This window comes from Eptesicus fuscus, chromosome 13, assembly GCF_027574615.1.
Source record: "Eptesicus fuscus isolate TK198812 chromosome 13, DD_ASM_mEF_20220401, whole genome shotgun sequence".
NCBI classification, from domain to species: Eukaryota; Metazoa; Chordata; class Mammalia; order Chiroptera; family Vespertilionidae; genus Eptesicus; species Eptesicus fuscus.
This window is the reverse complement of record NC_072485.1, coordinates 9,633,395-9,648,920: the sequence shown is the minus strand read 5'-3', so window position 1 is coordinate 9,648,920 and position 15,526 is coordinate 9,633,395. Positions and strand designations below refer to the sequence as shown.

General features: G+C 39.8%; 1 protein-coding gene across 1 annotated transcript; it reads right to left on the bottom strand.

The window, feature by feature from the left end:
• Positions 1 to 1,577: 1,577 nt before the first annotated feature.
• Positions 1,578 to 3,850, bottom strand: LOC103303781 (protein FAM200C-like). The gene is given in 5 exon segments (XM_054725006.1): positions 1,578 to 2,476; positions 2,478 to 2,683; positions 2,686 to 2,725; positions 2,728 to 3,416; positions 3,736 to 3,850. Coding segments are annotated over 5 exon segments (1,932 nt in total). The 3' UTR covers positions 1,578 to 1,594.
• Positions 3,851 to 15,526: the final 11,676 nt, after the last annotated feature.

Here is a 15,526-nt window from a genome sequence, read left to right as displayed (position 1 = left end):
ATAGTGGAACCAGTCACTGAGGGCTCCTGGAGACTATTCAGAGCGGTAACTACTTGGCCACTACCTTTGTTTCCTCTGTAAACTAAAAATGTAGGGTGTGGCAGGCTGTATCACCTGCCCTGAGGCTACTGGGAGGGGTAGCTCCTCTGGGAAGAAACGGCCACTTAGGTTTGGAAGCCTAAGAATGTCCCTGTGCAGGACTCCTGGCCATGTCTTCCTGCCCTGCTTCCTCCTTAGCCTCTCCAGCACCTCAAGTCCATGCCTCCCTCCCTCCCTGTGCCAAATCGTGAGTGATTGCAATTGAAAAGTCCTGCATTCTGGGTTTAGAAAATAGAAACAAAGACAAAACATAATAAAAACAACAACAAAACTGTGGCTCGCCCCACCCCCCACCCCAACACACTTCTTTTTCCTCATGGCTCCACCTTTTGTGAGGGCCACCTTTCGTGACTGTGGTCTTGGGTCCAGACTCCCGGGCAGCCAGCAGCCCTGTGGTTTTTCTTTTTCACAGTTGGATGTTATGCCTGCTGACAAGGGCTGCAACTCTGGTGCTCAGCCTGGGCCGAATTGCTATTTTTCTGAGGGAGCTGATACTCCTGGAACACAGGTTCCTCCTCTCCCTCTCAGCCTGCTGGCCTGCCGCCCCTCAAGCCCTCACCACCCTCACTATGGGTCTCCAGGCATTTTCTGCCCTTCCTTGCTGTAAGTCACCTCCTCAGCTGGGCCTAATTTGCTAATTCCGAGTGGATGTTCTCTGATTTAGTTGTCTTTCCAGTCTGGCCCTGGGACGAGGTGCAAGACATGTCTGCCTATTTGGCTGCCATTTCTCCCCCGACCCCCATGACATTTAGTATTGTTAATGGAACTTGAATCCTCTCTTTGTATTTCAAATGCACATAGGTCCCAGTAGTTTCAGGAAGAGTGGTCATTCCTGACACAGTGGGCATCCTCACACTGCCACACGTTTTCAGCATATTGCCATACATGGTAAACCATTAAGTCAATTAATAGATCCTTTCGCCAGGTTTAATAAAATTAATCTTCCAAAAAATGGACTATTAGGTTTATAATAATTTTACAAAAAACTACTCATTAAAAATAATTGCTAATAATGCAAATAAAAGCTTGTAAACAGAGAGGAAGAGCTAATGTTTCTCTTTGTACTAAACTGAGTTTCTTGTGGGCCACACTATGAAATGAAAACAATAAATATCTAAGTACTCTAGCTAAGGCAGTGGTTCTCAACCTTCCTAAGGCCGCGACCCTTTAATACTGTTCCTCATGTTGTGCTGACCCCCAACCATAAAATTATTTTCGTTGCTTACTTCATAACTGTAATTTTGCTAGTGTTATGAATCATAATGTAAATATCTGATATTCAGGATGTATTTTCATTGTTACAAATAGAACATAATTAAAGCATAGTGATTAATCACAAAACCAATATGTAATTATATATTGTGAAATATTTATTTCTAATTACAAATAAATGAAATTTTATCTTGAAGCGTGGTGTAGCAAGGGTAACAGTCTTAATATAACAACAGTAAACTACACTGCTACATTTTGCGACAGTATGCGTAAAAAGCCAACGTCAGTGTGAAGGTTGAGATTGCTTCTTTCTCACCAGATCAGAAATTCTCGGGACAGTCTTTGCAAGAGCACAACGAAGATCATCTTCCACAACAAGTCTACTTCTGTATTTAGACTTGATAACGAACAAGCTGGAAAACCCTGTTTCACAAAGAAATGTTGTTGGAAATGGAAGAAAAAGGCACAACACAGTCTCAGACAGAACAGGATATGACTGCAAACACTTGATCCAGAATTCTGTAACTGGCATTGTAGAGAAATCAGTTCTCGCTGCATCGCTGTTAATAAGGTCAATGAACTCCTCTTGTGCTGTCTCAGGAACATCTTCAACCTTGACTGTGAATGGGCTTCTGGCAAGTGCAAATGGGGTGTCAGGTAGATTTGGAAAGTACGATGAAATTTCATCTGCAAGCATGTACAAGTGTTCTTTCACAGAAATTATCATCGTAATCCTTTTGTCTGGTTCAATGTCATGTTCCTCAAAGAAAGCAGATAAGGTAGGCAACATGTAAATTTTATTTTCATCCAATTGTTTTTGCCAAAGCTGAAGTTTCATTTGCAATGATTGGATCTTTTCAGACAAATCGAGGCATGTTGCATTTGGTCCTTGCAGTGATAAATTTAGCTCATTCAAGATGGCAAAGATGTCAACCACGTAAGCTATTTTCTGCAGTTCACTTTTTTCACTGAAAAATGCTTTGAACTGCGGTCTTGCTTTCTGATTAAAAAACGTTTTGAGTTCATCATGAAGCTCAAAAACATGTTTTTAAACTTTTCCTCTCGACAACCATCTCCCTTCAGTGTGAAATAGCAGAGCATTGTTCAGCGCATCCAACTCATTGCAAAGTTGCGAAAACAGTCGACTGTTTAAAGTGCTCGCCTTTTACAAAGTTGACAGAACTTATGACGCTTTTCATTACTTCCTGTAACTCTTGTGGCAGCGTCTTCGTTGCTAATATTTGCCGATAAATCATACAGTGATTTTCAATGACTTTTGGTGAATCATTCAGTACCAAAAGTTGAAATCCAGATTGACATCCTAGCATAGCTGGAGCACCATCTGTGCAAACACCAAAAACCTTTTCCCAAAGATCTTATGCTCTTTCAGAAATGAACCAACTGTGTCAAATACACATCATGTGCAGTAGTTGTCGTTTCAAGAGGTTTGCAAAAAAGAAACTCATCTTTAAAGTCACCATCATTAATATACCTCACATAAACCAGTAACTGTAAACAGTTTGCAACGTCTGTAGATTCATCAAGCTGGATACTAAATATTGTAAGTGGAGCAGATTTAATTTCCTGGATTACCTGATCAAGAATATCAGCAGACATGTCATCTATTCTTCTGCGGACAGTGTCATTAGATAAGGAAATTGCACTCAATTTTGTAACAAATTCGTCTCCGATCATAACTCGAACAATGTCTTTCGCCGCTGGCAACAGTAAATCCTCGGCAATGGTGTGAGGTTTCATAGCTCTGAGGATTCTGAGTGCCACCAAATATGAAGCTTCAACAGCTACTACGTTTTGTTTGTGGTACTTGCCACTAGTGTTAAGTCTGGCTTTCTTGAGTCCATCAGCTTTGCTTCTAAAATAGTTGGTATCCTTGCCAGCAAAGCTCGGATGCTTGCTATCAAAATGGCGTTTTAGTTTGTTTGGCTTCATATATTTGGCTGATAGAACTTCACAACAAATAACACATTGCAGTTTCTCAATTCCTGCTATAATTATTGAGTTAAAACCATACTGTAAAAAATCCTCACTATATTTTCTTTTCTTAACATTCTTCTCTACATGATCCATTGTCATGGGATGGTTTGCTAATGAAAATAACATATAACAATAGCTTTAATAATACAAAAGATGATACATGGCATAGTTCAGTCAATACAGTTCATTAAAGTTTCCTATGATTTACCATTCTCTGTGTTGTTTTTTTTACATACCTGTTACTATCACAAGGGGGAAATATTCACATCAACCACAGCTGAATATAAAAAGACAGATCAACATCCAGGTTAAGTTCCCATAGTTTTGTTTTTTTTTTGTTTTGTTTTGTTTTTTTGCAGTAGTTGATGATTTTGCAGTACATGATTTTGCATTTACCCAGTAATTATAATTCATGAAGTGTCGTTTTACCTCCAATACTGCTGCTTTCAACACAGTAGCTGCTTTTAACAGAGTAGCTGCTTTCAACACAGTAGTTGCTTTCAACACAGCAGCTGCTTTCTACACATGTGTGACTGGTCCGCATAAGTACATTATGGTGCCAACCCTGTCACATACACCTGTATTTGTATGGTATGTATGTGATGGGGTTGGCGCGATGATGTCATCACACCAGGTACTCGTATGTGGGCATATCTGCATGTGGGCAGACCCACCTGATGATGGATAGAGGAGCAGTGTCTCGATTCCTAAGACCATCGGAAAACACATATTTCCGATGGTCTTAGGCAACTCCTGTGAAAGGGTCGTTCGACCCCTAAAGGGGTCACGACCCACAGGTTGAGAACCACTGAACTAGGGTATCATTTAAAATATAAATTTACAGTCACTAGTATTATTTATGTACCATTCATATATAAAGCATTTATTTTAAAATATTGTTCATTTCTTTTTTTTATATGTTAATGTATTTACTAGAGGCCTAGTGCACAGATTCGTGCACCAGTGGGGTCCCTCAGCCTGGCCTGCGCCCTCTTACAATCCGGGACCCCTCAAGGGATGTCAGGCTGCTGGTTTCGGCCTGATCCCCACAGGCCAGGCCAGGGCCTGTGGGGATCAGGCTGAAACCGGCAGTCCAACATCCCCCGAAAGATGTAGCAGTGCGCTAAGCTGCGGGCGGCTGGGAAGAGCCAGAGCTGGGGCCGGGTGCCACGCTGCTCCCACTCATCCCGACCCCACTGTGCCTGCCACCTTTACACTCAGTAGCGCTGCTACGGAGGTGGGAGAGGCTGCCACCTCTGCAGCTGTGCTCACCAGCTGTGAGCCTGGCCACTGGCTGAGCAGTGCTCCTGCTGTGGGAGTTCTATTTATAATAAAGGAATGACAGCAAAGTAAGAAATAAGCATGTCCAATTTTATAAAATAATACCAACATTTTTGTTTACAAATTTGTTAGACCCAATTAACACACCAAGAAAGTCAGGAGGTCCTTATTTTTGCTTGTTGACTGGGTTTTCACAATGTTTTTAATTTCATTTTTCTCCATACTAATGAGTCTAGGATCTTTTCATAGACTGGGTGTCCCAAAAAGGTATACACAGCTGATAGCTCAATTGATGTTTCTTTCTTTTCAGACTTAACCCATTGGAATTAATAATGATTCAAAGTATGTATACATTTTTTGGGGGCCACCCTATATGTCTCATTTATTAACAATAAAATCTCTTAGAGAATCACACTAACTTTTTATTTTTTATTACATCAGTAACTATAGTTAATATTGTTCCATAGTTAATATTGTTTATTACATAGTTAATATTGTAATATTGTTTATTACATAGTTAATATTGTTCCTCTGTCTCTTTCTCTCTCTTTTCTCCTCCATGTTGATTCATTTTACCAGTTTGATTTTTCTTATAAAACATTAATTTCAATTTTGCTGAGCAGAGTCTTTAGCTTTATTATTTTCTATCTTCTATTTTCTTAGGCTTTCTATACTACAATATTCTTATAAAAATGATTTACTCTAGCTCTGGCCGGTTTGGCTCAGTGGATAGAGCCTTGGCCTACAAACTGAAAGGTCCCAGGTTCAATTCCAGTCAAGGGCACATGCCTGGGTTGTAGGCTCGATCCCCAGTAGGGGCGTGTGCAGGAGGCAGCCAATTCATGATTTTTATCTCATCATGGTTGTTTCTATCTCTCTCTCTCCCTCTTCCTTCCTCTCTGAAATAAAAAAATATATATATTTCAAAAATAATAATATTAAAAAAATGACTTACTCTAAAAAGCAGAAAAGCCTATATATTTTATGATTATACTAGAGGCCCGGTACATGAAATTCGTGCACAGAGGGGGGTTGTCCCTTAGCCCAGCCTGTACCCTCTCCAATATGGGACCCCTGGAGGGATGTCCGACTGCCCTCTCACAATCCAGGACTGCTGGCTCCCAACTGCTTGCCTGCCTGCCTTCCTCATTGTCCCTAACCACTTCTGCCTGCCAGCCTGATCACCCCCTAACCACTCTGCTGCCAGCCTGTTTGGCCCCAACTTCCCTCTTCTGCCGGCCTGGTCACCCCTAACTGCCCTCTCCTGCAGAGTTGATCACCTCCAACTGCCCTCCCTTGCAGGCCTGGTCCTTCTCAACTGCCCTCACTTGCAGGCCGGGTGCCTCCCAACTGCCCTCTCTTGCTGGCCATCTTGTGGTGGCCATTTTGGGTACACATGGGTCAGGATCTTTACCACATGGGGGCAGTTATATTGTGTGTTGCAGTGATGATCAATCTGCATATTACTCTTTTATTAGATAGGATAGAGGCCTGGTGCAGGAGTGGGGGCCAGCTGGCTTGCCCTGAAGGGTGTGCCGGATCAGGTGGGGGTTCCCTTGGGACGTGGGGCGGCCTGAGCGAGGGGCCTGTGGTGGTTTGCAGGCCGGCCACGCCCCCTGGCAACGCAAGCGGAGGCCCTGGTATCTGGAATTTATTTTCCTTCTACAATTGAAACTTTGTAGCCTGGAGCGGAGCCAAGCCTGGGGCTCCCTCTGAGGCCGGCAGCCATTTCTGTTGGGGTTATAATTGAAACTTTGTTGCCTTAAGTGGGTGGGCCTGGCCAGGGTGTGCGGAAAGCTTTGCTTCCCGTGTTGCCACCGGCAACCCTGGCCTGCTCTCTCAAGCTCCATCCTGCTGCCATTTGTTTGAATTTGTTTACTTTCCATAATTGAAACTTTGTAGCTTGAGTGGAGGCTTAGGTCTGGCAAGGGCAGGTGGAAAGCTTGGCTTCCTCTGTTACCTAGGAAACCTTGCTCTCTGTGGCTGTAGCCATCTTGGTTTGGGTTAATTTGCATATTTGCTCTGATTGGATGGTGGGCATGGTTTGTGGGCGTGTCAGAGGTATGGTCAATTTGCATATTTGTCTATTATTAGGTAGGATTTATAAGAAATATCTAGAATATATAAATCCATGAAGACAGAAGTAGATTGGTGATTTCCAGGGTCTGGGTGGGTGGGAAAAAGGAGAGTAATTGCTTAATGTGGACATGGTTTCTTTTAGTGGGGATGAAAATTATTTGGAAGTAGACTGTGAATGTATTGAAATGCCAAGGAACTGTTCACTTTAAAATTATTAGTTTTACTAGAGGCCCGGTGCACAAAATTAGTGCACAGGGTGGGGTGTGGTGTCTCTCAGCCCAACCTGCACCCTCTCCAATCTGGGACCCCTTGGGGGATGTCTGACTGCTTGTTTAGGCCGGATCCATGGGATTGGGCCTAAACAGGCAGCCAGACATCCCTTTCACAATCTAGGACTGCTGGTTCCCAACTACTCGCCTTCCTGCCTTCCTGATTGCTCCTAACCGCTCTGCCTGCCAGCCTGATCACCCCCTAACCACTCCCCTGCCAGCCTGATCAATGCCTAACTGCCCTCCCCTGACAGCCCAGTCACCCTCAAATGCCCTCCCTTGCATAGTCCCTCTTTATTAGATAGGGTTTTTTCTTTAGCATATTGGACAGTCCTAACTGGTTTGGCTCAGTGGATGGAGCACTGGCCTGCAGATTCAAGGGTCCCAGATTCGATTCTGGTCAAGGGCATGTACCTTGGTTGGGGGCACATACCCAGTCGGGAGTTTGCAGGAGGCAGTTGATCGATGTTTCTTTCTCATAGATGTTTCTAGCTCTCTATCCCTTTCCCTTCCTCTCTGTAAAAAAATCAATAAAATATATATTATAAAAAAAGAAACATTTAAGATTCCTCTATATCTGCCTGGCTGGTGTGACTCAATGGTTGAGACCCCAGGCTGCCACTGCTGGAGGGGTTCGGGCCCTGGCCAGGCTGAGACCCCAGCCCAAGGCTGCCGCCTCAGCCCACCCAGATGACACCCCATCTCAGCCTGGCTGTGGATAGCCCGGTGGGTGCCTTCCCTGGCCTGAAGATCGTGCATTGGGGGTGCACTGCGCTGCCAGCCTGACACCCTGGCCCCAAACCCCATGGACTGCTTTGCCCCAGATTGCGCGCGGCTCAGGGGCGGGTCGCTGCAGGCCTGACACCCCGGCCCAAAGCCCCGTGGCCCGCTTCACCCCCATCACGCACAGCTCGGAGGCGATCAGCCGGACACCCCGGACTGCCGCCACTGGGCAGGAATTGCTGTGTGTGGGGCGGGCGCCTCCCAGCTAGACACTTTGGACTGCCACTGCTGGGCAGACTTAGGGACTCCGCTGGGGCTCAGGGCTAAGAGGACTGGGCGCTGCTATCTTGTGGCCATGGGCGCCGCCATTTTTGTCATGGAGTGATGGTTAATTTGCATACTACCCTTTTATTAGATAGGACGTTACATGCATGTCACCTCTAAAAACACAGACAATAGTGTGGTCAAGGCCTGGGAGAGGTGGAGGCTAAGTGAAGGGGGAACAATGTCAGGGGACATCTGTAATACTGTTATCAATAAATTAAAAATAACTTAATTGAACCATTTCAATCTTTATGTTTTGTAATATGTCCATTATTGCTATATATATATATCTCCACAAATACTGCTTTTGTGGTATTGCAGAAGTTTAAAACATTACTGCTATATCATACAGTTCTAAGTATCTTCAAAAATTCAAGTATGCGTTATTATTTGACCCATGTATCTATTTATTCACTAAAACATTTTGCATATCTAAAATGCTTAGTAGCTTGACTTGCATACACAACCCCTTTAATTTCTGAGTGAACTCTATTTCTAGTAAAGAGAGGTGTTATTTTCCCTATGAAGTTGCCTTTGTATGAGAACCTCCCACCTACAAATGTTTAATACTAGCCACCATACATCATTAAATTCCAGAGTCTATTGTGTACATACATATAGAAGTTACTGAAATGCTTTAATGAAAAGGAATATTATTGTGAAACCAGAGTCCTGTTTTGAGAGAATTTGCATTTTCCTGGCAAATACTATAGTCCTATCACCGTAATATAATTTTTAAATTCTATCAGAGATACCAAGGAAATATTTCTCAGATACCAAGGAAATATTTCTTTATCTTAGGACCTTTGGATTAACATTTTACCTAAATAAGATTAAAATATACCAAATATAGTGTTGATTTTTAATGACTATGCATTGAATGTATTATGTAATGGAGGAAGACTTCAAAATGATTTTATACACTGTAAATCAAACATTGACTGTTCTGGCTTAACTGTTAAAACACAAGACCCTAAAAAATAATAAAAGTAAAATTGGAAAATCCCTTAATTTTCCCTTTCTTCCACTTGTGCATTTTGTAGGGCACTTTGTCTTTCTTGGCCAGAGCAACCATGAGCCTGGAAGGATTCCTCACAGTGATTACGCAGATGAATGTTAGCCTTTGACTCTCACCACAGACCTTGGCTACCAAAGCTGCCAGTGACTGTGACTAAAGACAGTTTGACCCAAAGTTTGCCTTTTCCTTTACTCCTTCTGACTGTTGGTTCGGTAAGTGCCAAGTTTCTGTACCAGATCATTCATTTCAGTGGGAGTAACACAAACATTTGGAAGAACAGAACTAACATAGATAATTAAATAACTGAATAATTTATTTTCCCTACAAAAAGTTTCTGAAAGTATTGTTTTTGCCTTGGATATGATTATGGTTCATTTTTTTAAAATACATTTTTATTGATTTTAGAGAGGGAGAGAGAGATAGAAACATCAATGATGAGAGAAAGAATCGTTGATAGGCTGCCTCCTGCATGCCCCCACTGGGGATCGAGCCCACAACCTGGGCATGTACTCTGACTGCGAAGAGAACCATGACCTCCTGGTTCATAGGTCAATGCTCAACCACTGAGCCATACCTGCCAGCCTGGTTATAGCTCATTTCTATGAACAATAAACAATATTGGATTGTTTATTGAATGGAAAACATATAAATTCCATATTAAGTTAACTCAGATTACACTAAGAAGAGAATAAAAAAGATGATTTTTTAAATATTCCAAATTCATTGTGATCCATATTCTACAAACTGACTAGATAAAGTATATTCAAAGAAAATAATTTAAATTTTTGAAAAGAATTGGTTGTTTCATTCATAGCCAGGTATCTAATTTCATTTATTTACTTATGTATTTTGCATATTTAGTGATATGTATACTATTCTAATAGGAAATAAAGGCTGTTGTAAATATTGTACATTTGGAAATCAATTTCCATTGCAAATCTACAATTCAAGATTGCTAGTCTGTATAACAGTGTTAAGTAATGACTAATATTTGTTTTGCTTCTAGAATAAATCAATAAGAAACACAGGTAGCATATTAAGTCATGATGCTAAACACTGCATTGTTCAGTCAATTCTCACATTCATTTACAGAAAAACTCCTTATCTGAAAATATTATTTTTCAATACACTACGTTTTCCAGGGTTTCCGATTTTGCAAACCTGTTTATTTAAAGTCATGTAATAGAGATCCATCATCAGCTATTGCTTGCTCTTACTTGTTTCACTTGCTTTTTGCCAGTGCTTCAAGAGAAAACATTAGCACTGCATACTGCAGCAGAAGACAGAATATATATACTGCTGGATTTAATCTCATGCCATGCTCTTACAACAGCAACTTCCAGGAATAAATGTTCTTAAAATGAGCCCAAAATGAAACTAACATTAAAGGGCTATCAACTTTGGAAAGTACTTTAGAAATGATCACACCAAATACTCTCTCAATTTATAGGTGAGGAAAATCATATATTTCACATTATTGGTATAACCAACATTTGTAAAATTTTTGCAATACTCATGCTGTTACTCCATTTTAGATAGAAGCAGAAGTCCTCATTCAGACTTTTAAACTCTCCTTATTCTTACAAGAGAGCAGCTCATTACAAAGAAGATTTTTGGTGCCAGGTTCTAGGAAACAATGAGAAAAGTATAACAATTTGCCTTAAGAAAAGCAGAATTCATTGTGTGTGATAGACACACAAATACTTCCTGACAATATTATATATGGTAATGGTCTAGAATTTGCTTACAAAAAAATGCTAGGAGAACACATTATGTGTTGCTCCCTCTAGAAGGCAAACTGCATGAGGGCTTATATATATCTGTATTCAAGCATCTAACAGTGCCTGTTACACACTCAATCAACATTTGTGCATTTAATAAATCTGGAGTTTCCACCTTGGTAAACCTTATGATATAATAAATGATATGCAACCAAATCTTGATGTTGCTGAATCCATTTATATGTTTGAATAAGCCAAACTTTACAAAATATGTATAAGTCTGGGTCCTTGTTGAGATTATGAGCAATAAGAGTGCATTTTGTAAACAAACAAACAAACAAACAAACAAAACAAAGAACAAAACACATATTAATCTTTGTCCATCTTAAAACTAAATCTTTTTTAAATTTGACTTTAAAAAATAATTTTGGTAGCCTTTCAAAGCTTTTTAAACTGTATTTTCACAATTTGACTAAGAGATACAGTGAGATAGTTGTTACGAAGCAGTGTGGTCCTCTTGATAAATGGAAGTTTTTCCCCACCCCAACCCAGTTTTCTTTAGAAGTAGAAAGGTTACTCAATATAACTTTTAAGATTCTCACCTACTACAGTATTCCCTAGAAAAATGTGACTCTCACAAGTAGGATGAAAAATATTTATAAACTAGAGTCCTGGTGCATGAAATTCATGCATGGGGGAGGGATGTGTGTCCCTCAACCCAGCCTGCACCCTCTCCAATCTGGGACCACTTGAGGGATCGGGCCCAAATGGGCAGTTGGACATCCCTTTCACAATCCAGGACTGCTGGTTCCCAACTGCTCGCCTGCATGCCTGCCTGCCTGATCACCCCATAACCACTCTCCTGTCAGCCTGATTGACACCTAACTGATCCCCTGCCAGCCCAATTACCCCTAACTGCCCTCCCCTGCCAGCCTAGTCACCCCTATGCAAAAATCAGGATGAAATCCAAAGTGACATAACTACAATCAGAAAGGCTATGGAAGGTTTCAACAATAGACTATAGGAAGTGGAGGACCTAATTAGTGAGTTAGAATATAAGGTACACAAATAAGTCCAATCTGAACACCAACTGGAGAAAAAATTAAAAAAGGAGGAAGAGAGACTATAGGAGCTTTGGGACAACAAGAAGTGAAGTAACACACGTATAATAGGGGTGCCAAAAAGACAAGAAGAGCTGCAAGGATTAGAGAATCTATTTGAAGAAATAATGTCAGAAAACTTCCCTGATATGGGGAAGAAAAAAGTCACACAAGTACAGAGAGTTTCAAGCAAGATGAATCCCAAAAGACCTACACCAAGACACATCATAATTACAATGGCAAATGCTAACGACAAAGAAAGAATCTTAAAGACTGCAAGAGAGAGACAAAGAGTTACCTACAAAGGATCCCTCATCAGATTATCAAATGATTTCTCAACAGAAACACATGAAGCTAGAAGGGAATGGAATGAAGTATACAAAGTGATGCAAAGCAAAGGACTGAATTCAAGAATACTCTATCCAGCAAGACTATCAATCAAAATTGAAGGGGAAATCAGGAGTTTCACAGACAAAATAAAAAAAAAAAAAATGCTAAGAGAGTTTATCACTACCAAGCCAGCAATGCAAGAAATGCTAAAGGGAATGCTGTAAAAAGAAGAAAGAGAAAGGGAGGAAGAAACACGGGCATAAAGCACAGAAATGGCTACAAACAAGTACCTATCAATAATAACATTAAATGTATATGGATTAAATGCTCAAATCAAAAGACATAAGAGTGACTGAATGGAGAGAAAACATGACCCATATATATGCTGTCTACAGGAGACCCACCTCAGAACAAGGGACTCACACAGACTGAAAGTGAAGGGATGGAAAAATATTTATCAGGCAAATGAAAATGAAAAAAAAAGCTGGGGTAGCAATACTTATATCTGACAAAATAGACCTCAAAGTGAAGACCATAACAAGAGACAAGGAAGGTCAGTTCATAATTGTAAAGGAATTAATACAACAAGAGGCTATAACTCTGGTAAACATATATGCATTCAATTCAGGAGCACCCAAATACATAAAGAAACAAATACATAAAGTTATGAGGGGAGAGACTTACCGCAATACAATCATAGTAGGAGACTTTAATACCCCATTAACATCACTGGATAAATCCTCTAGACAAGAAATTAGCAAAGAATTAGCAATCCTAAATGACTCACTAGATCAGTTGGACTTAATTGACATCTTTAGAACATTCCACTCCAAAACTACAGAATATACATTCTTCTCTAGTGCACATGGGACATTTTCAAAGATAGATCACATATTGGGAACAGGCAAAGTCTCTTCAAATTCAAGAAGATTGAAATCATATCAAGCATCTTCTCAAATCACAATGGCATAAAATTAGAAATCAACTACAATAAAAACAATCACAAAAATTCAAACACTTGGCTGAATAGCATATTATTAAACAATGAATGGATTACCAAAGAGATCAAAGATGAAATAAAAAAACACCCTACAGGTGTTTCACCCTAGAAAGAAACGACAATGAAAACACAACAATCCCAAATCTTTGGGACGCAGGGAAAGCAGTCCTGGGAGGGAAGTTCATAGCATTACAGGCCTACCTCAAAAAAACAAGAAAAACTGGTAATAAAACATCTAAATCTGCATCTTGAAGAATTAGAGAGAGCAACAACAAAAGCCCAGAGTGAGCAAAGGAAGAAAATAATAAAGACCAGAGTGGAAATAAATGACATAGAGACCACAAACACAATACAAAAGATCAATGAAAACAAGAGCTGGTTCTTTGAAAGGATAAACAAGATTGATGAACCTGTAGCGAGGCTCACCAAGAAGCAAAGAGAGAGGATGCAAATAAACAAAATCAGAAATGAAAGAGACAAAATAAGAACATACCCCACAGAAATCCAAAGGATTGTAAAAAAATACTATGAGCAACTCTATTCCAACAAACTGGTCAACCTAGAAGAAATAGACATATTCCTAGAAAAATATGACCTTCCAATATTCATCTAGGAGGAATAAAAAAAATCTGAATAAGCTAGTATCTAAGGAGGAAATTGAAGCAGTAATCAAAAAACTTCCAACAAACAAATCCTTGGACCAGACGGCTTCACAGCAGAGTTTTATCAAACATTCAAAGAAGAAATAAAATCTATCTTCCTCAGACTATTCAAAAAATTAAAGAGGAAGGAGCACTTCCAAGCTCTTTCTACGAAGACAGCATTACCCTAATCCCAAAACCAGAAAAAGACAATACAAAGAAAGAGAACTACAGGCCAATATCCCTCATGAACATAGACTCCAAAATTCTCAACAAAATTCTAGCAAATAAAATCCAGCATTACATTAGAAAGATCATACTAGTACACCATGACCAAGTGGGATTTATTGCGGGGATGCAAAGATGGCACAATATCCACAAATCAATAAACGTGGTACACCACATAAACAAACTGAGAGATAAGAACCATATAATCATTTCCATTGATGGAAAAAAAGCATTTTACAAAATCTAACACCCTTTCTTGATAAAAACTCTCAGCAAGGTGGGAATAGAAGGATCATACCTCAACACAATAAAAGCTATATATGACAAACCTACAGCCAACATCATACTCACTGGGCAGAAACTGAAACCATTTCCCCTAAGAACAAGAACAAGATAGGGATGCCCACTCTCACCACTCCTGTTTGATACAGTACTAGAAGTACTAGCCATTGTGATCAGACAAGAAGAAGAAATACAAGGCATCCAAATTGGAAAAAAAGAATTAAAATTGTCCTTATTCACAGATAACATGATATTGTACAAAGAAAATGCCAAAGACTCTATCAGAAAACTACTAGACTTAATAAATGAATTCAGCAATGTAGCAGGATACAAAATTAACACCCAGAAGTCTATGGTTTTTCAATATACCAATAATGAACTCACAGAAAGAGAAACTAAAAAAGCAATCCCATTTACCATTGGGAAAAAAAAAAAAGATACATAAGAATAAATTTAACCAAGGAGATAAAGGACCTGTACTCAGAAAATTTCAGGATGCTGAAAAAAGAGATACAGGAAGACATGAATAAATAGAAGACTATACTATGTTCATGGATTGGTAGAATCAACAGCATTAAAATCTCCATACTACCCAAAGCAATCTATAGATTCATTGCAATCCCCATTAAAATACCAACGGCATACTTCAAAGACCTAGAATAAAACGCTCCAAAAATTCATCTGGAATAAAAAAAGACCCCGAACAGCTGCAACAATCTTGATAAAGAAGAACTTGGAGGGATCACAATACCAGATATCAAGCTATACTACAAAGCCACTCCTTAAAACTGCCTGGTACTGGCACAAGAACAGACATATAGACCGGTGGAACAGAACAGAGAACCCAGAAATTGATACAAGCCATTATGTTCAATTAATATTTGAACAAGGAGGCAAGAGCATACAATAGAGTCAACACAGTTTTTTCAATAAATGGTATTGGGAAAGTTGGACAGATACTTGCAAAAAAATGAAACTAGACCACCAATTTACACCAGACACAAAAATAAACTCAAAATGGATAAATGACTTAAATGTAAGATGGGAAATCATAAAATCTTAAAAGAAGCCATAGGCACCAAAATGGCAGATATTTGTCATAGCAATATCTTCACCGATACAGTTCCTAGGGCAATGGAAACTAAGAAGAAAATAAGCAAATAGGACTACATCAAAATAAAAAGCTTCTGCACAGCAAAAGAAACCATCAACAAAACAACAAGA